Source organism: Eupeodes corollae, chromosome 3 (genome assembly GCF_945859685.1).
Source record: "Eupeodes corollae chromosome 3, idEupCoro1.1, whole genome shotgun sequence".
Lineage (NCBI taxonomy): Eukaryota > Metazoa > Arthropoda > Insecta > Diptera > Syrphidae > Eupeodes > Eupeodes corollae.
The window spans coordinates 14,207,935-14,234,359 of NC_079149.1; the positions used below are offsets into that span (position 1 = coordinate 14,207,935).

At 35.2% G+C, this 26,425-nt stretch overlaps 1 protein-coding gene and 1 non-coding gene across 2 annotated transcripts; both read left to right on the forward strand.

The window, feature by feature from the left end:
• Positions 1-1,430: 1,430 nt before the first annotated feature.
• LOC129952124 (nose resistant to fluoxetine protein 6-like) lies at positions 1,431-24,477 on the forward strand. The gene is made up of 7 exons (XM_056064568.1): positions 1,431-1,875; positions 20,732-21,256; positions 21,322-22,108; positions 22,173-22,292; positions 23,026-23,271; positions 23,346-23,889; positions 23,950-24,477. Exons 2-7 carry the CDS (start codon positions 20,857-20,859, stop codon positions 24,073-24,075), a joined length of 2,223 nt encoding a protein of 740 aa, XP_055920543.1. The 5' UTR covers positions 1,431-1,875; positions 20,732-20,856; the 3' UTR covers positions 24,076-24,477.
• Positions 19,431-19,503, forward strand: Trnav-uac (transfer RNA valine (anticodon UAC)). Its single transcript has one exon. It is a non-coding gene; the product is annotated as a tRNA-Val (tRNA).
• Positions 24,478-26,425: the final 1,948 nt, after the last annotated feature.

The window sequence follows — 26,425 nt, forward strand, 5'->3', positions numbered from 1 at the left end:
TTTCATTTTCCATTTTAGAAACAAATGTTCGGCAGTTGTTGCAAAAAAAATTAGTTGACTTATTATGATACAAAATTGATCGAGCTGTTTATTCGGACTTAGACCCTTACAAGCAGGAGACTCACAGATGTCAAAATCCATAAAACCTAAATTTTGTTCCGATCTCTAAGATAGCCTAAGCTTTTAAGCGGAGTTGACTGTATTTAGGCACAGCTCCATGTGGGTGAACATTATTCATTAAAGAAAATAAAAAAAATACCACCAACAACAAACAAAAATATAAAATGCATAAATATGTTACAAACCTATTTTTAGTCAAAAACCAAGCCGGTTCCGTTTAAATTTAAAAAAAGATCTATGAAAGACTCAAATCTTTGCCATTATAAATGGATACATTTATACCTTGCATATGCTATTCAATGTCATTGACCAAATCATTCTGTGTAAAATTCAAAAGCTAAAAAGATAATAGGCAACTTATATACCATAACCATACCTACCCTTGAAAATATTTCGAAACATACAAAATTTAAATTGAAAATCAATGGAGACAAATTGATTTATGAATAATAAAACAAAATAAGAAGAAAAAAAGTTCATGTAGCGCATGAACCAAGTCAGATAATATGACAAGTTTCATTAAGCCAATCAATCACTTTAATAACTCGATCAACTCTATGATCATATTTTTATCGATCTTAAACCTTTTTAATAAACAAACTCATTACAACAACAAAAAAACACGCTTCCTCTTAAAACTAACTTACACTTCACTTAACTTTACAAGCCATCAAGTCTTAAGGTATAGACTCATGAAGCCAGATCTGTATTATCATAGGTGGCAGTTTCATATATGCTCTTTCTTTTCTCTCTCTCTCTCTCTTTTACCAACAAATTAGCTTTGGCATCTGGCCATGAAATCATAATAAACAATGCATTATATTAACGATCTCGATGTTGCATAACAAAAATCACAAGAAAAGACTTTTAAAAAAAGAGCTAACAACGGAACGAGAAGACGCACAAGACACAAAAACAACGCACGTGAAGTAGTCCGTCAAATCGGACCGGTAGGCGCTAATGGAGCACCTTTTTCCATGTTAATGATGAACATGCTACTTTTTACTTTTCTTGTTGTTGCTTCATTTCTTTTTCCATCAATAATAACAAAACATCTTTCTCTCAGAAAACTCCAATAAATAGCTCTTTGTCATGCTATGTCATGCCAAGCCATATGCCATCACAAAATGAAACACCCAAATTCATACCATCATCAACATCATCATCATCAGATGTTTGGTATATCTCTCGCGTCACACCAACCTATTTTGTTTTTACTGCGATGTGTGATAAAACAGCTTTTACGGAGAGACCCTACACCCAATGTAACAACAGAGTTTATAAAAGTTTTAGGTATACGCCAGATGAAGTTCATTCGTAAAACATCCGTTGCGCAGTTCAAAACATTCGAAATTCATCCCTGTTTCTGTCAAAGGCGATAGGTTTTTTTTCCTACAAAGTGATAAATCAAGTGAAAAGAGCTTCATAAATGCAAAAAAAGACATCGCCGTGAATTTTTACATTCTGAAGTGTCATAAATAAATAACGGTGACCCATGCACTCAATGTTTGAATTTAACTGAACATTCGAAATCGAAAGTGAATGTCAATCGAAAGTTTTAAGGTCAGATTACATGTCAAACTCATATGTATTTGATTAAAAAAAAAGTGCACTACATTACCTTACTAAATTCGTGTAACCCTGAATTTACATTCCCAAGATAAAAAATAAAGTGACACCCAAATCGCATCTTATTCGCTTGATAAGTTACAAGGATAACTTCGAAAAAGTTTGACATTTCTTACGAAAAAATTGGTAAGTAGGTCAATCTTAACGAGTATGATTTATCTTGCTGTGTGCATATAACAAGTCGTGAATCAGGATCATTTCGTCTGCAATTTTAGTCTGAAATATAATAAGTACATATTCGAAAGTTAAATTTTTGCTTAATCTTGCTTTAACTCCCATTGCTCTTTCGGCGGCAACGGCTGTGGGTCAACTTTTCAACTCTGTTAATGATGGATAACATCTTCAACTTTTTGTTGTTGCTTTTTTATGTAAACACAATGTCGTGCAAGCAAACAATACCTCTACGAATCAGCAGCGACGCGACGCGTCCAATGATGCGATAATACTTGGTTGCTTGAGCTTGGTGTTGATGGCCAAGTGATATAATTTTATTCTTTTAATTTCGTTTTCATTTTCATTATGAATTTTTTTTTTCGAACTGATTTTCGATTCGAAATGTAAATTTGTGTATACACGTTAATTTATTTTGGATGTGAAGTTTTAGTTATAGGAAAATAGGTGATACATTTTTTGTTTATAGATTTTATTATATTAAGTTGACATTTAAATGAATATTTATAAAGTTTTGAAGTTGCATTTCACTTTGTTTATCAGTGAGATGAGTCTGGTTGCAATTTGACGTTTTATGCAATTAGTACTTCATATGATTCGTTGGGTTTTTCTATTTGGAACTTATGTATCTATAGAAAATGCCTTCATATATACGAATCAAATAACCGGGAATTAGCACTATACATCTTACAAAAAATTTTGTTTTTTTAATGTTTGAGTTTGTGGAAGTGGTGTGAAGATTTGCATTTTTCTTCAAGCTATACGTTGAAATCCTATATGTAATCATACTATACTGTACAAATATGGTTTATTAGCACATTAAGCTTTTGCAAAACACAACACACACATATTCATTTTATAAATAAATGTTTACTTTTATTTTAAAATAAGAGGAAAACGCAGAAATTGATATAAACAAAACGAAAAAAGAAAATCGTACGTTGTTATTTTGACAGTTTTGCTTTTACATAGCGGCAACAAACGTCAAATGACTTAAAGCAAATGATTGGAAAATGCATGTTGAAAAAGAGACTTTTTTGAATATTCTCCAAAAAGATGTGCTTATTTCAAAAGAAACGGGTTATAGACTGGATTAAAAAGTTGGGGAGATTTTTCTTGACATATATTTTACTTTCCAATATAGTTGCGTTTCTTGGAAGCCAAATTTTTAGCAGCTGAAAAATTCCATATACTATAAAATTGCCTTACCTGCAAGTCCCTTATGTCGTCTGGACCTTTACTCATAAAAATCATAATCCTGTGGGTATGGATTCGAAGACTTTCCGGGCCGGATCATTGGGTTCCATGCGCTCTACGTGACCCAGCCATCTTAGTCGTTGGACTTTTACCATTCTGGCCCACCATTCCATCTTCTCCTCCACTCCCCTTCGATGCATACGGGATTGTAGATCACTCGAAGAACTTTTCTCTCGAACCGACCCAAGGTGCTTTCATCCGCTTCTGTCATAGTTCATGATTCTGAACCGTATAGCAGGCCGGGGATAATAAGGGTCTTATATAGCGATAATTTGGTCCCTCGAGAGAGGACTTTACCACTCAATTGCTTTCTTAGTCCAAAGAAACAGCGGTTAGCAAGAGTTATTCTGCGTTTGATCTCAGCGCTGGTGTTGTTTTCTGCGTTTACAGCGGAGCCTAGGTAGACGAAATCCTTGACTACCTCAAAGTTACGTCTGTCGATTGTGACGTTTTGACCAAAACGTTGGTGTTGTGTGTCTTTTCTAGACGACAGCATGTACTTTGTTTTGCCCTCATTAACCGTTAAACCCATTTTTGCCGCTTCTGCCTCAATACTCTCAAAAGCCCCATTGACATCACGCTGAGTTCTTCCGATTATGTCAATGTCATCAGCATATGCCAGTTGTTGGACAGACTTTTGAAAGATAGTGCCTCTAGTGTTGACGTGTGAGCTCTGCACTATTCTTTCAAGCACGATGTTAAAAAAATCACATGACAGCGCATCACCTTGTCTAAAATTTTTTTTTGACTTCGAAAGGTTCTGTTACGTTCCTGCACAAACGGATGAGTTTGGCAGGGATGCCAAAACTAGACATTGCTCGATAGAGCTCTTCCCTATAGATGCTTACGCGGCTTTGATGGTGGGTATCGATTTGAAGCTCCTGGGTTTTTTCCAAGATCTGCCGTAGTGTGAATATTTGGTCGATAGTGGACTTTCCTGGTCTGAAGCCACACTGATAAGGACCAATCAGGTTGTTGGCTTCAGACGTTCACATAATACGGCAGAGAGGATCTTATACGCAATGTTAAGGAGACTGATGCCTCTGTAGTTGGCGCAGTTTAGAGGGCCTCCTTTCTTATGTATTGGGCATACTATGCTGAGATTCCACTCATCGGGCATGCTTTCTTCCGGCCATATTTTGCAGATGAGTTGGTGCATGCTCCTAACCAACTTATCTCCAGCTGCTTTAAAGAGCTCGGCATTCAAGCCATCTGCTCCAGCGGCTTTATTAGACTTCAACTTAGATATTACAATCTTTACTTCGTCTAAGTCGGGAGGACGGGATTGTTGGCTTTCGTCGTCTATATTGAATGGATCATCCTGCCTGACAGTGGAATTCAGTTCTTCGTCGCCGTTATACAGTCTGCAGAAGTGGTCCTTCCATATCCTCAGCATTGACTGCTGTTCCACTATGATGTTTCCACTTTTGTCTTTGCAGCCTTCGGTTCTAGGTTTCTCAACATCTTTGACCGCACGCTTCTCATGCCCACTCTTTTTCCTTCTGAGAAGTCGGCGTTCCTCTCGCCTCTTCTGCTCATAGAGCTCACGAGCAGCGCTCGTCCTTTTATGCAGCGCCGCTTTGCGTGCCTGTTGTTTGGCTGCATTTGCCTGCCGATATTCCTCATCAAACCAGGGGTTCCTTAGTTGGTGCTGTTTGAAACCCAGCACATCAGAGGCGGCTTCTCTGATTGCATCTTGGCAATGTTGCCACTCTTTTTCGATACATTGTGTTGGCGGCAGAGAACTTCGAGAGAGGTTACTTGTAACTCGGTTTGAAACGGATTTGGCGATCTCTGGCGATTGTAGCCGTTCGACGTTGTATCTTCTCCCAGAACCTCCCTGCTTTGCTTTGGGTCTGGAAATCCGAAGTGCTACCTTGGCTACAACGAGGTAGTTGTCAGAGTCGATGTTAGCTCCTCGGAAAATTGGAATGTTGGAAGCATGTCTGACTTCGATCGCAATATAGTCAATCTGGTTGACGGTAGATTGATCTGGAGAAGTCCAAGTTCCTTTGTGGAAGTTGAGGTGTGGAAAACGCGTACTGGCTACCATGACGTTTCGCCCCGCAGCAAAATCTATGAGCCTGAATCCATTGTCGGAAGTGTTGTCGTTCAGGCTGTTCTTCCCGATTATTCCACCAAAGATGTCTTAACTTCTAAAATCGTCCAGGACTATTTTAGTATCGTAGCTAGGGCACTGCTAATATGTTTCGTCTAAGAGCTCGAAGAACATATCTTTGGTGTTGTCGTCTTTCTCTTCTGTGGGGGCTAGCTAATGTTGCCGAATTTAGCCTAGATGCGTATGGTCATGAGGCGCTCATTGATGCACCTATAGCTCAAGACTTCTTGCCTAAGTCTGGCTCTGATGACGAATCCGCATCCAAATAAGCGCTGTTGGTTTTCGTGGTAGGAGTCACCATAGTAAATATCGCAGTTTTTCATTCTCTTTTTGGCCGGCCCATCCCATCGTATTTCCTGGATGGCGGTGATATCTGCTTTATATCGTTCTAGGGCCTCCGCTAATTCTTCGGCCGCACGTGGTCTGTTAAGGGACCTAACATTCCACGTGCATATCCGAAGTTCGTTGTCCGTTATTCGTTTGCGTTAGTTGTCAACAGTAAATCCGTCCGTATCCGAGGCTTGTTGGTGCTTCGCAACTTTGAAAGCTTTTACGTGGCCAGGAAGTCACCCCGACGCACAACCCCCAACCTGGAGGGCCAGATCCTTAGTATAACTCCAAGGATGGGGAGCCGGATAGAACCGCTCCTTACAGGCCTGGGCTCCGAATAAGTCGAAGAAGCCCTATAAGGTGTTCACTAAGTAGTTCAACCTTACTGGAACTGTAGACGCCACCGTTGATTCCATCTCGGGAATTCCTCCGCTGCCGTCTGGATAAGGAGAGGTGCCTTAGTGGAAACACCTCTCCCCACCTCTCTCGTTTGCTGCACCCAACAACTTTCCACCGGGGTTATAACCCAATTTCCAGTTGAGGTACTAGGCACCCGATGTTCACCATGTGGAGGTGAGAGTAGGAGTTGATAGACAGAGGTTGGTTTTAAGAAAAACCTGTGGACGCTTGTGTCCTCTTGAATGCACATGTCTACCAATTGAACATTGCTAGAGATTCATTTGAATGTTTACTGGGTTTCCGGAAATTGAAGGAGAATTTTTTTGGGAAGAACAGAAAATTCACATACAAAATTTTGTTTTTTTTTCCTAAGAAAAAATCTATAAAACTGCAATAATGTTTCAATTTTACTACTCGTTTTTGTACAACTAAAATTTTCAAATTTTGAACTTATTTTTGGACAACGAAAGAGCCTTGGATACAACACTGCTCAAACGCCCATCGTAATTCGAAATTTTTCATTTACAATAGTTATAAATAGAGATTTATAAGGAAATTAGTCCGTAATGCGTATGATCTGATTTTCAGACCTAATTTACATTTTGCTTTTGTGAAATTTACAAATTTCTGGCTTATCTAATTCGCTTCCAATTCTAAAAGTTTGACGTTTAAAAATGTCTTTCGTAAATTATTCGCTCCATTTCTGTTTAATAAAGTGAAAAAGGTAGTATAAATTACGAATTAATTCACTTCCTTAATTTCTTGCCCTAAACGCCTACTAAACTAAATATGTACATACATTTATTGTAAACTTACTTTTATGTATGTAGTGTGACAGCGGATTAACCTGATTTTAAGTGCGTCATGTCAAAAAATTGACCCTTTACGTTGTGTTTTTTCCACAGATAGTTATCTTACCTTAAAACACAAAATAAAGTTGGCTTGGGTAATCAAAATACATTAAACATAACACACTTATAAAATGTGTCTTGATTTTCCTTTTGGAGTCTCCACGTGCCATGCGTTGGGCGCCATTCATTTTATTTTGTATGGTTAAATAAATTTGCTGTTGTTAGTAATTCATTTAAATTTTACGAGTTACTTTTTCTCATGTAGCTTATATTAGAGATTGAAAATATTAATTACCAAAATATTATAGCTTTCACAACAAAAAAGAGATCAACGTTGTTAAGATTGAAGGAAAACTGTCAAATATAAGATTCTATTTTATTTTTAAGTCGTAGATTACAAAAATATTGAGTACGTAATTGATAATTGACTTGACGATTATATTCTCGTTATTTGTCAATAATTTTTTAAGGGATATCAAACAATGTTACAGTTTTTTATCCATTTTATTAAGGCAATTAACTTTAAAAACTGCAATTATCAAAATACTGAAACTACCTTAAACTTGCATTTACACAAAATAATAATTATTTTATTTTATTATAATTATTTTAAACAAAAAAGTCAATAATTGAATTCACTTTCACATCATTTTGTTATTAGACGATCATTAGTGCTTAGTGCTTATACAAATATTAATTTCCGTATAAATAAAAAGTCAAGTGCATTATTAGCTGCGGACATCATGTCCCGCAAATATAAACATTAAAACTCTAAGCAAATGATTAAAAATATTATTTGTACGACAAAAATAAATCAATATACAAAAATTCACAACTAATATTTGATTGATTTTGTAATTATTTGTAAATTAATTTATGGGAGTGGTTTATTGTTTTGCCATCATTTTATATATTTTACTATACTTTAAAAAAGGGTTATATTTATTTTGCCAGACAAACGAAATACAATTTTGTATTAAATAAAAAAGATGATATTATTCATATTCATATTTATTGATGAAATATGCATAAATTAATAATAAGAAGTACGTCACTTTGCCATAACCTGCACAATAGTTACTCATCGAAAAACCAAAAAAGTTAAGATGCCTTTTAATAGAACTAAAAGATAATGTTAAAAATAATAATATTGTCTAAGAATAAACGAATTAATTCATAAAATGTTTATGACGCAGGTCTAAGCCCTCTATAACGTACTTAAGATCTCCCATTAGTTTTTTTGTCCATATTTGTTTACTGTTCTTTGTTTTGAATATATTTCTTATAAATCGCCAAAAACAGAATAATTAATATTATAAGCTTTTTTATATTTACAAGTGTCAACCGAAATATAAAAACACCAAAAAATATGGACATAAATCAAAATATGAAAAATTTTCTGACGTTTGATCAATTGCCTACCTATAAAATTTTATAGCTAACACATGGAACCTACGCCTTAGTTTGATGAATTTGAAAAAGAAACCTGATTTTTTTCCAATGTCAAGATTGGTATTATATTTTACATAAATAATAAAACAAGAAAAACAAAATCAATGTGCCAAGTTTAGTTTATAAATTTGTTTACCAATTGATAGCTAATTATTTAAATAAAAAAAATGCGTTGTTTAAAAAAGGAGCTAACGCATTATTTCATCAAATTTTGATAAATCCCACGTAAGCAAAACCATTATTATTGCTCCAAAATAAGAACCTTCTTTATTTAGATATTTTGCTAATATTTTCTAAAAAAAGAACACCATAAATATTTCTTTATAAAAATGAACTTCCTTATTTGCTTCTTTTTTAAATTCGCTAACATTTGTTACTAACGTGGATTGAAAAAAACCCATAAATTCTACTATAAAAACTTCTACATTTATTTCCTTTTCTTTCAAATTATTGCAAACAAATTTTGCTAACAATTGTTGTTTTTCTTTTAAATTTATGTATAGACTTTCCCATAAAAGAATTTGACATTGGTCATAATATGGTCTGCCATAACCGACGCGTTTTTTGATCCATTAAAATGTTCCGTATCTTAGCTACGCACTTTTATCCAAATGTCGTTTAAAATATACCGGCTTTTTACAATAAATCCATAATTTAACAAACTTTACATTATACTAGTAATCTATATATCTACCCACTATAAATGGCTTGTGGCAATAGTTGTCAAAACCACATTTTACCAACTATGCCCAAAGTATATGTAATTGGTCTAAAAATAATGTTGTTCATGTTTCGGAAGTGATTTTCGGTCGTGAACAAAAACAAAAGAAATATATGGCCTAATGACACCACCCACCGGCACGGCATTCTTAAGTTATTTTGTTGGGGATGAAGTGGGTTTTCACTAACGCGATAACACATAGCCAGATATGTACTTTACAATGGTCAAATAAACCATTAAGACACTGAAATGTCGGTAAAAATTGTAATCTTTTGTAAATGCTAATTTTGTTGTTCACTTTACCAAATTGAATAATGAATGTGTCCAGTTTTAAAACTTGGAGGTTAAAAATAATTTAATTTTAAATAGCACGGTATTTGAGCAGCTGTCACTTAACGTTGTCATTTTTGGCATTTGATAAGTAAAAAGTACGCCATCTTTGCACATATATAAAACCTTTGGTATTATAATGGAGTTGGAAAATCAACAGCGCTTATTTGGATGCCGCTTCGTCATTTGAGCCAGACTTAGGCAATAAGTCTTGAGCTATAGGTGCATCAATGAGCGCCTCATGACCATACGCATCAAGGCTATATTCGGCAACATTAGCCTGATATGCGCGCACGCCCCCACAGAAGAGAAAGACGACAACACCAATGATATGTTCTTCGAGCTCCTAGACAAAACATATGAGCAGTGCCCTAGCTACGATATTAAAATAGTCCTGGGGGATTTTAATGCCAAGCTAGGAAGGGAAGACATCTTTGGTGGAATAATCGGGAAGAACAGCCTGCACGACAACACTTCGGACAACAGATTCAGGCTCATAGATTTTGCTGCGGGGCGAAACGTCATGGTAGCCAGTACGCGTTTTCCACACCTCAACATCCACAAAGGTACTTGGACTTCTCCAGATCAATCTAACGTCAACCAGATTGACCATATTGCGATCGACGCCAGACACGCTTCCAGCATCATCGAAGTCCGAACTTTCCGAGGAGCTAACATCGACTTGGACCACTACCTCGTTGTAGCCAAGGTAGCACTTCGGATTTCTAGATCCAAGGCAAAACAGGAAGGTGCTGGTAGAAGCTACAACGTCGAACGGCTACAATCGCCAGAGATCGCCAAATCCTTTTCCAACCGAGTTACAAGTAACCTCTCTCGAAGTTCTCTGCCGTTTTGTATCGCAAAACCAGTGGCAACATTGCCAAGATGCAATCAGAGAAGCCGCCTCTGATGTGCTGGGTTTCAAACAGCACCAACAAGGAACCCCTGGTTTGATGAGGAATGTCGGCAGGCAAATGCAGCCAAACAACAGGCACGCAAAGCGGCGCTGCATAAAAGGACGAGCGCTGCTCATGAGCTCTATGAGTAGAAGAGGCGAGAGGAACGCTGGGCATGAGAGGGCATGATTAGCGTGTGGTCGAAGATGTTGAGAGGTTTAAAAGCAGGAATGAAGTTCGAAAGTCTTATGAACAGGTGAAACGAAATTCACAGGTACATAAACCTAGAACCGAAGGCTGCAAAGACGAAAGTGGAAACATCATAGTGGAACCGCAGTCAATGCTGAGGATATGGAAGGACCACTTCTGCAGACTGTATAACGGCGACGAAGAACTGAATTCCGCTGTCAGGCAGGATGATCCATTCAATATAGACAACGAAAGCCAACAATCCCGTCCTCCCGACTTAGACGAAGTAAAGATTGCCATATCTAAGTTGAAGTCTAATAAAGCCGCTGGGGCAGATGGCTTGAATGCCGAGCTCTTTAAAGCAGCTGGAGAGAAGTTGGTTAGGAGCATGCACCAACTTATCTGTAAGATATGGTCGGAAGAAAACATGCCCGATGAATGGAACCCCAGTATTGTTTGCCTGATCCTGAAAAAAGGAGACCCTCTAAACTGCACCAACTATAGAGGAATCAGTCTACTTAACATCGCCTACAAAATCTTCTCTGCCGTAATATGTGAACGTATAAAGCCCATCGTCAACAACCTGATAGGTCCTTATCAGTGTGGTTTTAGACCAGGAAAGTCCACAGTTACTCAAATATTCACATTACGGCACATCCTGGAAAAAAACCAAGAACATCAAATCGACACCCACCATCTTTTCATCGATTTCAAGACCGCATATGACAGCATATAGAGGGACGAGCTGTATAGAGCCATGCCATGTTTTGGCATACCTGCCAAACTTGTCCGTTTGTGCGGGATGATCATATAGAATTTACGCTGCTTCATAAAGGTTGGAAACAACTTAACAGAACCTTTCGATGTCAAAAAAGGTTTTAGACAAGGTGATGCACTGTCCTGTGATTTTTTTAACATCGTGCTTGAAAGAATATTGCAGAGCTCACACGTCAACATTAGAGGAACTATCTTTCAAAAGTCTGTCGAATTACTAGAATGTGCTGATGACATTGACATAACCGGAAGATTTCAATGTGAAGTCAATGGGGCTTTTGTGAGTATTGAGGCAGAGGCGGCAAAAATGGGTTTAACGGTTAATGAGGGCAAAACAAAGTACATGCTGTCGTCTAGAAAGGACATACAACACTGAGGTTTGGTCAAAACGTCACAATCGACAGACGTAACTTTGAGGTAGTCAAGGACTTCGTCTTCCTAGGCTCCGCTGTAAACGCAGAAAACAACACCAGCGTTGATACAAACGCAGAAAAACTCTTGCTAACCGCTGTTTCTTCGGGCTAAAAAAACAATTGAGTGGTAAGGTCCTATCTCGAGGGTAAGTGTAGCTATATACTCGTAATACCCTCATCATCTCCGTCCTGCTATACGGTGCAGAAGAACGGACTATGACAAAAGCGGATGAAAGCACCATGGGTCGTTTCGAGAGAGAAATTCTTCGTGTGATCTACGGTCCCGTATGCATCGAAATGATGTAGAGGAGAAGTTAGAACGACGAGCTGTATGGGTTGTACAGCGACGTAGACTTAGCCAGAAGGGTAAAAGTCCTACGAATTAGATGGCTGGGTCACGTAGAGCGCATGGAAACCAATGCTCCGGCCCGGAAAGTCTTCGAATCCACACCCACAGGACAGTAGAGGAAGACCGCGGATCAGGTGGCGCGCACAAGTGGAAGATGACCTCACCCAACTTTGACAGCAAGATGGAGAAGTTTGTTGCGTGAGGCCCTAGTTCACACAGGACTGTAGCGCAAATTTAAGTAAAGTAAGTATTATAATGGAGCTGCTTCTTTTTCCGTAACCTAAAGGTGGTGTTGAAGTTTATAGCTAATGATGCCGTAGTCACTTTTTTGCTTAAGGTTTTATAGACAAAGACGCCATCACTAAAAATGGAACGGTGCAATCTTCAACAAAGCTAAATGGTAGAACAGTTCATAATAGAAAAAGTTTAAATCAAAAATACTCTTTATCAATATCGGACTCTTTCGTACGTTTTACTCTCCAAAATCCGTTTGTTTACATTGTATTTGTAATTTTGACAATTAGTCCAATAGATGTGAAAAAAACGATGCCGTGGGCTAGCGGCACTTTGAAATGCAAAAAGAAAATTTGGAAGTTAATAAGTTTTTTTTTCAGATTTTTCTTTTTACTTTTTTCGATGAAAAATTTAGTTTTAAGCTTTAGTTTTGCAGTAATTATTGTGATAGCGAACCAATGTACATTTTTGTCTTGAAAAAACCATGTTCATTATCAGTTTAACATAATTAATTCACTCATTTACAGCAATCACTACGAAAAACTTTAAATTTCATATAACTTCGGATTATTGTATCAAAGATGCGTTCAAAGAACCATCAAGTTAAGGGTGCGAGCGCAATTTATTGAATTCAAATATTTGTTTGCAAGTAATTAAAATCTGTATCAATTTAATTAATCCAAGTATATTTATAGTTTGCTTTTAATGATTAACTATTTTTGAATTTCATTTTGATAAATAAATATTTATTAAATTAAAAAAAAAGTATATGTATATAAATATGTATTTGCAAACAAACAAGGGAACACCAATATTTAAACAAAAATAACAAAAACGATTATAACAAACTTGTTGAATATAATATGCAGAGCAAAGAAAATGCAAATTTTGACGTTTATCACAAAATGAAAACGTCAAAAACTCGTTCTGAATTCATGCACAACTCATTTAATAGATCATTTAATCGATATGAATGTTTATTGTTGACGTACAGAACTTTCTTTTAGTGAATTCCCACAGTTTAACCCAAAATAAAATTTTCATTCATTCCTTAAAAATTAAAAACTAAGTTCAAGTTTACTTATTATTGTTTGAAGGGAATTTTTTTTATTAAAACTGCTACTAATAATGAAAACAAATTAATGAGTTTTACGTATATGTTTTTGTTTTTCTTAATATAATAAATACTACCGTAGATTTTGTTTTTATAAATGCAGAACATAGAAGAAAATATCCATAAGCAATAGTTTTCAGATATAAAGCAGAGGTTAGCGTAGACAAATATTTTTGAGAAAGCCAATAATATTTAAGGTATGTTCATTAAAGAAATTTCCGCTTCGGTTAACCTTCATCAACTTTTTAGAAAAAAGTTTAGCATTAATTGCAGCCAATTATTGGGTGTTCGGTTTCCCCATATTGGAATAAAAAAGTTAGTTAAATCTATTTATTGCACTCATTTAGTTGGTATTGGGTGTAACCATATTGCCTATTTCTATTCCTTAAAGATGCTTTACACAAAGCAACTTATTTTTAAAACATGGTGCCCTCAAATTTGTATTCCAAAATCTAACTACAAACAAAATTGTAACTCCAACATAGTCCCTCAAAAAGAAATTTTCAGGAATATTTCTGCAACAAACAAAACTAAAATTTGGTCTTGCAATTACCGAACTGCTTAAATGATGAAAATACTAATTGAAGAATCTGAACTAGCTAAAGTTGGAAATGGAACTTCAGAAGTATTCTTCTCGTAGCATTGTCTGTACAAAAAAAAATACGGAGACACCCGCCTATTGTTTCCAGCTGAACTTCTAACGTCACCAAAAAAATGCTCTAAGCAAACTACAGCTGAAAAAATTGTATGTTTTGTCCATTATCAATTATGCTTAACCAGTTGCAGCTCATATTGCGTTCGCAATAAATAAATATGTATTTGGTCAATCTTATTGTATTTTATATACATTTACAACATTTATTTGAATTGAAATTAAAAAGCTATACAAATCTTCCAATTTAAGACCATGTCAGCACTTCAGATTCTGTTGGTTAGGATTGTTTCGTTTTTGAACGAAGGGCAATATAAAGCATTTAGATGTGCCTGAGGACTAAAATTTAGCATTTTGATGTGCCGGAACACTTAATGTGAGAATGTGTTTGGTTTTTGAATCATTTCACACACACTTTCTCACATTTAGTATGCAGTTAGCTTGTAGGCAAACCGAAATGTCAGTCTGAGGTTCCGATCTTAGATTTAAATTGACCACAAAAATGGTAAAACAGTTCGCAGTTTTGCGATAAAAGTTTCCTGACACTAGGCTTTTTTCGAGAAGGTGATCACAATACCCGTGTATTGTTGGAAAATCTATCCATAGTATAGTAGGATTTTACACGAATAACAAAAACAATTATGTGATTTCGTTCTCAAATGTTGGTACGATTGATATTGTGTTCGTTTTCCATTGGGGAAAAAATCAATATATTACTGTTGATATTATTTAGTTTTATTAATGAAAATTGACTAAATGAACTTGTTTTGCAAAAATATAAAAGATAATTAAGTTTTACGTTGTTTCCACCAAAGGTTATCTCTGTTTAGATTAAATAAATCTTTTTGGTGTTTCCACCGCACCAGAAAATATAAAACTGATTAAGTTTGACAGCACATTCTAAAACGCAAATAGTTTTTCGATGTTTCTTATGAAGTGCAAGTCAGATAGTTTGATAGTGATATTTTTATTTGATTAAAACAAAACTATATTTTTTGTACACAAACATGCAAATAAACAGACCATAATGCATTATCTGTAAAACTAACTCCTCCACACAGGTTTTTCTTCAAAATTTTTGACTCGACTCCAATCCCCGACCAGAATCGAGTCAAATCAAACCCATATCAACTCGATTCAGGTATATATAGAATTGAGGAGAGCTTCAAGCTCGCTTCAACATAACATGTTAATGTAGTAGTCTACGAACAAACCCCGTCCTTGAAGCAATTGTTAAATGAACTTTTTTTTTATAAATTCTCAGTTTCCAGATGTTTTCTTACCATTTCTTCTTGATAATTAGTTTTTGTTAGTTTTTTTGCTAAGTTAATTATAACTTTTGATTTTCAAAAAACTTTCTTCTATTTGTGTATTTTTTGTAATTATTATTCTGACAGATCTTCTTATAGTTGCACCAATTTTTAAATACAAAAATCTGGCTACTGCGGATCGTTTTGTTGGCAATTTTCATATATGGAGTACCATTTTGTGATTTAACAAATTTAGATCTTTTTGTTTGGGGACAGGTGACAGTTGGTAGTGTATGCCATTTTTCCAAAGTCCATTCTAGACCTAGACATCCCTCCAGAAATGTCAAATTTCATGAAAAGAATACGGTGCTGCCACCTGATGTTTTGTGTTGTAAATGTCATATAATATAATAATCATCCATCTATCCAATGAAACTTCTGATTTCTTATCTTCCTCAGGCCTGTAATTAAAGTAAATGATGTGGTCACATTTTGTCTTACTTTTTAATTATGAACAAACATTTAAAATACTAAAATGCCATAAACATGTTTAATTCATTTATTACATGATTCACTATAATTTCCACCCTCGATCGCATGACAGACTAAGCAAAGCAATACCATTTCTATTTGTAAATTTCAAAATGAAGAATAAATTATCATAAACAAACTTCACTTAAACACGCACCCAAAGCCTCTATATGCAACAATATGGTCGTACAAAAAAATATACGCTACCAAACTAATCAAACATCATCATCACACAGCTCAAGTGAGTCTAATTGTATAAAGCTTCTCAAATTTGCCGCACCGAAAAACCACAAAAAAGCGTTAGCGTCAACCATACCTAATGCGCGCTTAAGCCATTCCTATATGAAATGCAGTTAAGCCGGGTTTTGATGTGTCTTATGATTTCCCTGATTAGCTTCGGTGCACCTTTTTTATTGTCTCAAAGTCAGAGGAACCAAAGTCTAGCTTAAGATATACCTATCTAAAATCTGGTCCATTGTAATTTCTTTATGGTCTCGACCTTCATAAACTTAAGAGTGAGTGTCGCTGGTGTCGGTAAGGTGACTTCGTCTGTTGCAAAATTTACGAAATCTTTTAAGCCGATAGCACATTTTACTTCTTTTTTGTATTGTTTAAATTAATTAACCTTGGCTCATTCATAAGAAAAAGAAATCCAAACCGAAAAAAAAGAAGTCAGTCATCAGCTGGAAAGGTATAAGTTACTTAGCTGCTGGCAATGTACGGAAAGGTTTCATAACTTTTTAAATTAGCTGGAAAAAAAAGATTTATTTACTTTTTTGGTAGTTTTGTTTTATTAACCAAAAAAAAACAAAAACTACATGACTAATCACTTAAAATAATAAAAAAGACACCAAACCTTTAAGAGTGTAGCATCTTTCAGTTGATTTTTAGATAAATTTGACGTTTGATTTGAATCTATTTGAGCGTGTGACAAATTGAAGTTACCCATGATGGGGAACTTAATGTTTGCACTTAAGTTTATAAATGACCTGACTATATTGGCCAATGTTTAAAGTTTGTTGGTGAGTCTTTTATAATATTGTACCTATATTTGTTGGTCTTCGTCTTGGTTTAGCAAAACCATTGGTTGTTTTAATTTTGCGAAAAAATAAATGTTTCATCAACTTTAACTAATTGCACGTTAAATGAATGTAAAAGGTGTTAAATGAGTATGAAATTTAGTGTTGAAGCCAAAAAGAAAAGAAATCCTTGTGCAAAGTTTTACTAAGTAATTTTTATTGTCATATTGAGGCATGCATTTTATTAGTTTCAATTAAGCACAAGTTATGTAAGAAAAGTTTTAAACATGGGTAAACATAGATTAACTGGGTTCGGGGACATAGACAGTTTTTAATGGTTTAGTGACAGTCTTAGTTTGGGTTTTCAGCTGGAATCTCAAGGGAAAGAAGAGACAATTTAAAAAAAACTTAAAATATATCAAAGAAAACTCAAGAAAATATATATTAGCGGAAGTTAGCAATAAACTTCGTTGTAAGCACACTGCCATACCAGCAATTGGTATTAGGGGAGGTACACATTCTCAAATATATTTGATAAATGTGGTTTGATTTAATTAAATTTGAAAATGTGAATGCGTCATTTGGTGGAAAGATGTCAAAACATTTTGGTATTTTGATGGCTCTACTAGTACAGGGTTATCCATTTAACGGTTTCCAAAGTAAACGTAAATAAAACACATGTAAAATAGTTTTTTTTCATGATTTATCTTTTTAATTATAAGGTTTTTGTAAAAGACTACATCGTTACACTGGAATTTTTGCAATCATCGATTCTTTTGAGGTAATTTTCGACCACTTTTTGACACATATTGGGCGGTATCTCAGACATAACTTCACGAATGTTGGTTTTTAAGTGCTCAATAGTAAAAAATGTATCTGCATAAACACGGTATTTTGCGTAGCACCACAAATTGCATGATATTGGTGGTCAGTTTATATCGCCACGACGAGAAATAACTCGGCCAGGAAATGTCTCTTGCAATAAAGCTATATTCGCTCGAGTTGTGTGGAATGTGGTTGAAAGCAAATATTATCCAAGTCGTATTCTTCAATAGCACGCAAAAAAAAGTTGTTTGTCATATGACAATAACGCTCCGAATCGACGGTTACAGTCGTTCCATCTTCGTTTTCGTAAAAATAAGGTCCAACCACACATAACATCCGGACTGAAAACCGCACAAAGCAGCGGATTTTTGTAGATGTAATGGCCTTTCTTCAATTGAGGATTCTCAGAACCCCAAATACGACAATTTTGTTCATTAACATACCCACCCAGTGAGAAATGTGCTTCGTCGTTGAAAAACATGTTGTTGGAAAAATTGACGTCTACCGCCGTTCAAGCACCCATTTGACGTTTCTACGACGTTGTGAATGTTTAGCTGGTTTCAGTTGGTGTGTGAGCTTGGAGTTTATATGGATGTAGGTGTAGATCCAAATGCAAAATACGCCATATGTGTCGTAAGCCAATCCTTATTCCTGAGAACGATAAGTAATCGAGACATTCGAGTCTTCGGCAACACTTACACTTACAGCAGCGATATTTTCAGTGGTACGAGCAATACGATGATGTACAGACCTTACAATATCTGTAACCAATTCAGTCTCTTCAAATTTCTTCACAAATTTGTCACAATCGTCTTGCGTGGCTGGACGATAATGTAAACCATAATCTCCTCTTAAAGCCCGAATTCTGGCTGTGGCAGATAGATTTGTGTGATAGTAAAGCGATACAATTACGTAAATGTCAGACGTTCAACTAAAACAAAATTGGTTTAACAATTTGGGTTGATAAATGTCGAAGTCCAGGGCTTTACTTTTTAAACGCAAAACGAATAACCCTTTATGAAATTTTGAACCGAACCATTGTTTTCGTAAAACAAATTTGTGCGATTCAAAAACGTTTTTAAGGATTAAGTCTATTTATTATGGAATGGTCGAGTGACAGCTGTCAATAGACCGACTTCGAACAAAAGTATTGCCAGGTTGAAAACCAGACTCTTATTTATATAAAACTACCCAACCCACATTGTTCCTACGGTAAACGTCAACAAGTTGCTAAACGAAAATACTATAGATTTTATTTACTTATATACAAATCTTTGACATAAATTCACCTTTTTTGTTCAATTTATTTTTGTTAACGTTAAGTTTTCCGAATAAATTTGTTCTCAAGACATTTTCACCTAAAATAAAAAATGACTGTTTATGTGGTCGGTATGGCAGTTAAAACTTTTGCCGGGACTGGAATAAATACTTATATTTATTTTACTTTTCTGTAAGACCTACTAGTTTTCTCTGAACTAAACCCAAACTTACCTTGCACTTACCTCATGTTTCAACTTTTATGAATAAGCTTGATTTAGCTCTTATTCATATGGTAGTATTCGGACGGAAAATGCATTACTGTGTGAGCCTTCGTTATAGAAATATGATTTTGATTTATCCTTACTCACCCAATGTTTGCACTTTGCTTAAATTTATTATTTAGTTGTTATAGAATTTATGTCGATATCATCAATAAAAGAATACATACTTCAATTTCATGACATTTATTGTGTATCCAACTTTAAATAAAAATCATCAATATTAGATGGGGTTGACTTTTTGTATAAGCCCCCCAATTTTCATGTGGTTCCATAGTGTAGCGGTTATCACGTCTGCTTTACACGCAGAAGGTCTCCAGTTCGATCCTGGATGGAACCAAAGTTGAATATTTTATTTTATTTTTATAATATTTTTCTTGTATTTAAAGATTAATAAGAAAGGCTTTGAGAGTGTAATTCTTTTATTTTATTCTATATATTTCCATTGGAAATGGTGAAACAGGAACAAAGCTTAAGCAACTTCTCATATTTACTTGCGAAAGAGAACATATAAGTAGTTGGTAGCAAGTACTTGATTATTACTTTTTCTTGAGTAAATTACTCGCGTTTGCCATCAAAACAAAATAAGCTATGTCACATTTTTAGCAATTTTTTCTTGTCAAGATATAATTTTAGTTTCAAAAACCTGCACGAGTGTCATACGGCAACGCCAGTTTGCAAACTCCAAATTAACCATCGATTAATGATTTTTTATTTTTGACACTTATAGTAAATACAAATGTTTATTTTTGATAAACCACCTTTAAAGAAAGCAAACACATTAAAACATTAATCTTTGGTTGATCAGCAAATAAATAAATATTCCACCCATCTGTAAGCAAAGTAAATAGCATTGTCATTCCACCTTAATTAAATATGACATTTATCAATGTGACAGAAATACAATAACTCAATAACTTTGAAATGTTTGAACAGTTTTGTTTTTACATATTTCTGCAGATCTTTTTACGTCGTCAAATTCTTTGAACAAATCATGAATTTTGAAAACTTTCAGTGAAAATTGATACAAAGAATTTTTTCATATAGAATAAAAATGCAAGGAAATTTTTAATTTGACATATGAAACTTATTTTATTCAAAATATATTCTTCTGGCATTGCAATTTATATATGATATCTGACATATGACCAATGATGTGGCTCTAACTAAAAATGAATCACTTGACAGTTGACAAAATGACCACCGCCAGTTAAAAAAGTGTTACCAACTTAAAGTTTTATACCTTTAAAAAAAACACCCATTAATTACTCTGGTTAACTGCAAACAATTAATAATCAAGTCAAATAAAATACTGTTTCAATAAACGCAAAGCTACATAATGGCGCGCTCAGGTGGATCTTTTATTTTACTGCGTTTGTTTTAAGATTGATCTTAGTTTATTTGCAAACCACTCAACTGCTTGGCATTAATCATTACTTACTGGGATTTTCCCGAAGTATTTTACTTAATAGTATTACTAAGGAAAAAATTTGAATTCTCAACAAAAATGAATGATACACAAAATAAAACAAATATTGATGATATTATATTTTCTGTTTACTTTAAAGCTCAACACGTGGAAGAATTTTGAATCACTTTAAACGAAAACAATAATTGGAAGCAATAACTGGAAGATTACTTAAGAGTGCTCTACTGTGGTGCTTGGTTTTTACGAACAGTGTGGATTCACAATATGTTTCACTTAATCTTGTTATTATTCATATCGATTGGACTTAGTAGCTGTGATAATGAACAGCCGGCAAAACGCTATAACTTAACATGCGAAGAATTATGTGAACTGGCTGGAGTTGCCGCATCCTCGCCGCCACCACCACCACGGATAGAAATGGAAAAACACTTCCGAAGTGAATCAAATCGATCCAGAGAGTTTCCACCACTTCTGATGAGTTCTACTGAAATCGAGGGAAGTGAACACAGAAATTCGAAGGTCTGGGATCAATATCTTGGACAATCTTCAATAATTTTCGGACTATCGAAAGTAGCCAATGAGGTTCTAATAAACGAGCAGTGCTTCAGGGACTTTAAAATTATCGAGAAGTCTATTTTAAGGAGGGATCCATGGGCTATGAAAGGTAAGTTTTTAGTACTTGAAAATCAATGTTAAGGTTAATTGCTAACGACCTTTACCTCTTTACAGTTCTGGATTCTTCAGGAGGAAAGGATTCTGGCTTCATATGGGGCCAGAACTACTGGCTGGGCAGTAAACAAGGCTGTGATGCAGTTAAAGCTCCAGTTCGAATAACTCTATCCAATCAATTCGAACGAACTATGAAAGATGGATTGATCAATCAGATGGCTCCATTCGAAATGGACTATCGGGTAGTCTATATGAAACACAATTCGCCTTGGCAAGTTGAGATCAAATTCATGCCCGAAAGAATCATTCATGTGGGGCTTTGCTTACCCTCATCATGTTCTTCATCGGAGATTCAAAATATGACTCAGAGTTTAATGGACGATAATAAGTTGGAGGAAAGTAAATTACTTGATCTTCATGCCGAAGTAATGTACGTTAAGGATCTTAAACTAAAAGAGAGTTTCTTCGAACAGAAAAGTCTGAAGATTATCATTGGTTGTGTGATCTTCACTCTAACAATGACCCTGTTGGCAAGCTTTTTAAGCGAAACAGTGGAATTAGTTAGTGAAAATAGCGTACTGTCAAAATTTTTGTCATTTATCAAATGTTTCGATCTCGTCAGCAATACTCGAAAATTATTTGCTGTACGTGAAGAATCAGCAGACTCGATTCCTGTCATAAATGGCTTGAGATCTGTTTCATGTTTCTGGATAATGCTCTTCCATGTTGTGTGGTATATGTACTTCACCGTGAGTAATAAGACGTTTTTGATATCATATGCTGAGAAGGCATTCTTTCAATATGTTAGCACAGCACCTTTGTTGGTTGATCTGTTCTTTACAATAAGGTAAGTTAGGTTTTGAAATTGATGATTTTTTAATATAAGAACTTTAACTTGAATTTCTTTTAAGCGGATTTCTGCAGACTTATAATTTTATCAAAAATGAGTCGAAATTGGATGTTATTCGTAAAAGTTCCTTTGGGGAAAATGTCAAGGCATATGGAAAATTGGCACTTCATAGATACTTAAGGTAAGGCAAAGAGCTAGACAAATTAGAATGCATTTTTCTTTTAAAACGTTAACGTCAATTAAGTCTTGAATTAATCGATTTCTATGCTCACATTTTTTAAGTGGTAACGAAATGTCTAATTCAAAGGAATAATGTCACTGCAGCACATGTCAATTCCTGGAACGAGACTTTTTGTGAAAAAATAGGACCAATGACATCACCAGAATGACAAGAACTCGATAAAGTATTTTTGTCGATAAAGTGATGCATTAATAATTGTTCCGTCGGTCACTATGTCAAACCACAAATTGAAGTTAACAGTCTTCAAGTTGTCAACGTTGACAGTTTTGATATTAGAAGTTCGGTAATTTAGATTAAAGTTGCGTTTGCAGTACAATTCGAGTGTTGTGAAGTTACGATTGCTTCAACAAATTTAACTATTAGTGAAGCCATTTAATCGAAAATTGACGTTACCGCTCTTAAAGTGGTTTGGTTGACAGTTAACATTTGGAATAGTTAAAATCAGATTAATGGTACGGTTAAATTAAAAATTTAATGTAGTCAATATTCAATGAAAAAACCTCTCATTATGTATCGCAGGAAACCAAAAGATTGGATAAACTAATGGTAGTCTTTTTCCATTTTATGAGTTTGACATTTGTAAGAAAAGAGATAGATATACTGCTGTTAATATTTGTCTATAATACTTACAAATCTATGACATGTTATTGATTGGTTTTCTTTTTTTTTACAGACTTGCACCCATGTACCTGGTCCTAAGTGGAATTGTAGCTGTATTCACATCCTACATTGAAGATGTTTCGGTCTTCCACATTAGCGATCGTTATGATCAAGTTTGCTCGAAATATTGGTGGAGAAATGTGCTCTTCATTCAAAACTTCTTCAGCCACACTGAACTCTGTCTCAATTGGTCTTGGTCTTTGGCTTGTGAGATGCAATTCTTCTGCCTTCTTACAGGATTACTCTTTGTTTATGCCAAGTATGTAAGTTTTAGATATTTTCTTAGATATTTGTGTACTGACAATCCGGATTCCTTTTCATTTCTTCCATCAGACATCCTAAAATTGTTAAAAATGTAATAGCTGGAGGGCTTATTGCAACAATTGGATGGACTTACGTTGTGGGCTTTAGATCACGTTATCAGCTGTCATTTGATGTGGCTCTACACACCGGCACGGAGATCTATATCAATCCCTTCATTCGAATAATGCCCTATATCATGGGGGCAATTGCTGGATGGTACTTGGTCGAGAACAATGGAAAATTTGAGATCGGGACGACTACGGAGAAGTGCATGTGGAACATGGCTATTGTAGCATTCTTCGCGTGTATATATTCAACTATCAAGAGGGACATGTCCTTCCTATCAACGATTACGCTCCTTGTTGTGGGACGTGTAACATTCTCAGTGGCAGTTTGTTGGATGATAATCGGAAGTGCAACAGGTCGTGGAATTTGGTGGTCAAGGATTCTCGAATGCAAGATGTTCCAACACCTGAATAAACTTTCCTATGCGATATATCTTCTCAATCCATTCGTCATATCATTTGTCTTCAGCTTATCCAATACCAGCTCACATGCTGACCCTCTTCAATTGGTTAGTACATATCAATAAAAGAAATAATTGAATTAATAAATAAATTTATGAACTTTATAGAGCGTCATGACTAGTGGATTTGTTGTCATCGTTTACTTGACGTCCATAGTATTTTCACTTGCCTTTGAAATGCCTTATTGCAATTGGTCGAGTACGATATTGAAGAAGAAACTTAAGACCGCCTAAAATTAAGACATTGTAAAATAATTTAAGTTTTCTATGCATAAAATAATTTATTTATAATTTTTTTCTAATGCTTTGCTTTTTTTAATCTGTATTAACAATACATTAATGAAATGACTGTGAGAGTGTTTGTGTGTGTGATTGAAAGTTTGTGATTTGTTAAGTCTTTTTATGTAACATAGTTAACGATTTGTAAAAGTCAAGAGAACGAGCATTGTAAATACTTATAAATTTAACCAGGGATTTTAACCAAAACAGAAATAATAATAAAATAATAACGCAAAATTGCTTTTGGGTGATGATTAAAAAAATATGTAAGACGAAGTCATATGATTTTTATAGAAAATTAATCTAGAGCGAAATTATTAAATGATAAAAATAAACAAAACTCATATGCTCAAAATATGTACATATCTTTGAAACTGTTTTATTTTTTGAAATTACTTTAATACTTATTGGAAGTCTTCTATACACATAACTACATTCTTTTTTTTGTTTTCGTGTATTTAATTTGGTAGCACTTACATTTGACAAATGACAAACTTAGCTGTCATATTAGTTGAATGTTTTTCATATATCATAATGGATGACGTAACCATAGTAAAATTAAAATTAAGGTGCAACGTAAAAAAATGAAAAAGGTAAGCAAAAGCAAAGCCTTATTGTTAGTTTGGCAACATATGGTAAGAAATGAAATAATGAGATCCGTGTTTTTCGGGTTTCCATATAAAGTACAGTGAGAAATTGATAAAAACAAACATACGCTGTAGTACGGTTTTTCTATTTGAAAGTTGGTACACTTGAACATTTCTCAAAATAAAAGCAATCTAAATAAATTTTCAACTTAATAAAATATAAAATTATAAAAAAAATATAGTATGAAAATATCAGGAATGGTTTGGTTTGGTTATGTTATAGTGGCTGTCCAAGATGGAAACGGACACACTAATTCCAGTTTAATAGTCCATTGTGATGAATCTTGAGGCTTTCTTCTAAGCTCAATGGAACCAGTTTGATTCCCTTACGAAACGTGAGAGGCTGATTATGCTGAAATGATTTAGTACGTTTGGAACGTTATCCTCCTCTTCCTCGTCTATACAGCTTATGCATTTGTGAATACGTCTAGTCGCGTGGCGTGCTTTCCTATTAGACAGTGCCCGGTTTTGGCACCTTTTATAGAGCTTATATGTGATCTGCTTAGAGATACCTTGTTCGCTTCAAATCTGGTATTGGCCAGATATTTTTTGACCTGACACGTGGTCATGTTGTTCCATCTGGTGTTTGCCTTCTTCATAGCGTCTTGCATTAGCAATAGTTTACAGGTAGCGATTGGTATGCCAGTATGAGCCAAACGTTATAGGATGGGCTGTACTGTACTGTTCCTGGCGAGTTCATCTGCCTTACAGTTACCTGGAATGTCTCTATGGCCCGGCACCCAGCAAAGGTAAATATTAAACTGTTGTGCCATCTCCATTAGAAATGATCGACAAGTATGGACTGTTAGTTTGTAGAGACAGAGTTCAGAGATTTGATAGCGGCCTGACTATCTGAGAAAATACGGATAATAGATGTTGATATCACGTTTTCTTTAAGCCAGGACAAGACTTTTTTTATCGCCAAAAGTTCCGCCTGGAACACGAACACGCTACACGCTACAATGATTGGGAAGGTGGAATGAGTGACTTAGTTAAGAGAACACACTTCCACCAACCCCTTCGTTTGTTTTCGACCCATCTGTATAGAAATGGATTGACTCATCTTCCAGGAAAGTTCCATCCTCCCAAAAAGATCTGGGAGGTATAGAAATCTGGAAATTTCTGGCGAATTGCAGTTGGGGGATGGTGTAGTCTGTGTGCTTTGGAATTGATTCTAATTACCTAAGAATTACAGAGTGACGAATTTTACGAAGCTTTGAGGCGAATAGCAGAGCTTGCAGCTATTTGTTTGCTAAAAATGTCAAGGTGTGTAAGGTAGAGAAGAGTGCCCAGTGCCGCAGACGCAGTCCTGCGAAGCGATCCGCCTATGCATAGGCAAGCTGAACGTTGGACTTTACGTAACATATCCCTGTTTATACCTTTCTCTAAAACAGTCCACCACACTGCCACACCGTACATTAAAATCGGTCTGATTACCGATGTGTATAACCAATGCGTGATTCTGAGTTGTAAGCCCCATTTATTACCGATAGCTTTTTTCCAAGAAAAGAGAGCTACAATAGCTTTTTTGACTCTTTCCTGTACGTTGCGGTTCCAATTTAGTTTTTTATCTAAGCCTCGTCAGAGAATTTTAAAGTTTTGAGTTTATTATTCTGCTAGTTAGCATTAAATGAATTATCTCCCGAAGCGAACTGTCT

Excerpts from the sequence above, each read along its gene's own strand:
- LOC129952124 (XM_056064568.1), top strand. The coding sequence starts at position 20,857 with ATGTTTCACTTAATCTTGTTATTATTCATATCGATTGGACTTAGTAGC. Across the intron at positions 23,272-23,345 it reads TTACTCTTTGTTTATGCCAA|ACATCCTAAAATTGTTAAAA; the intron begins GTATGTAAGTTT and ends TTCTTCCATCAG. Across the intron at positions 23,890-23,949 it reads ATGCTGACCCTCTTCAATTG|AGCGTCATGACTAGTGGATT; the intron begins GTTAGTACATAT and ends TGAACTTTATAG.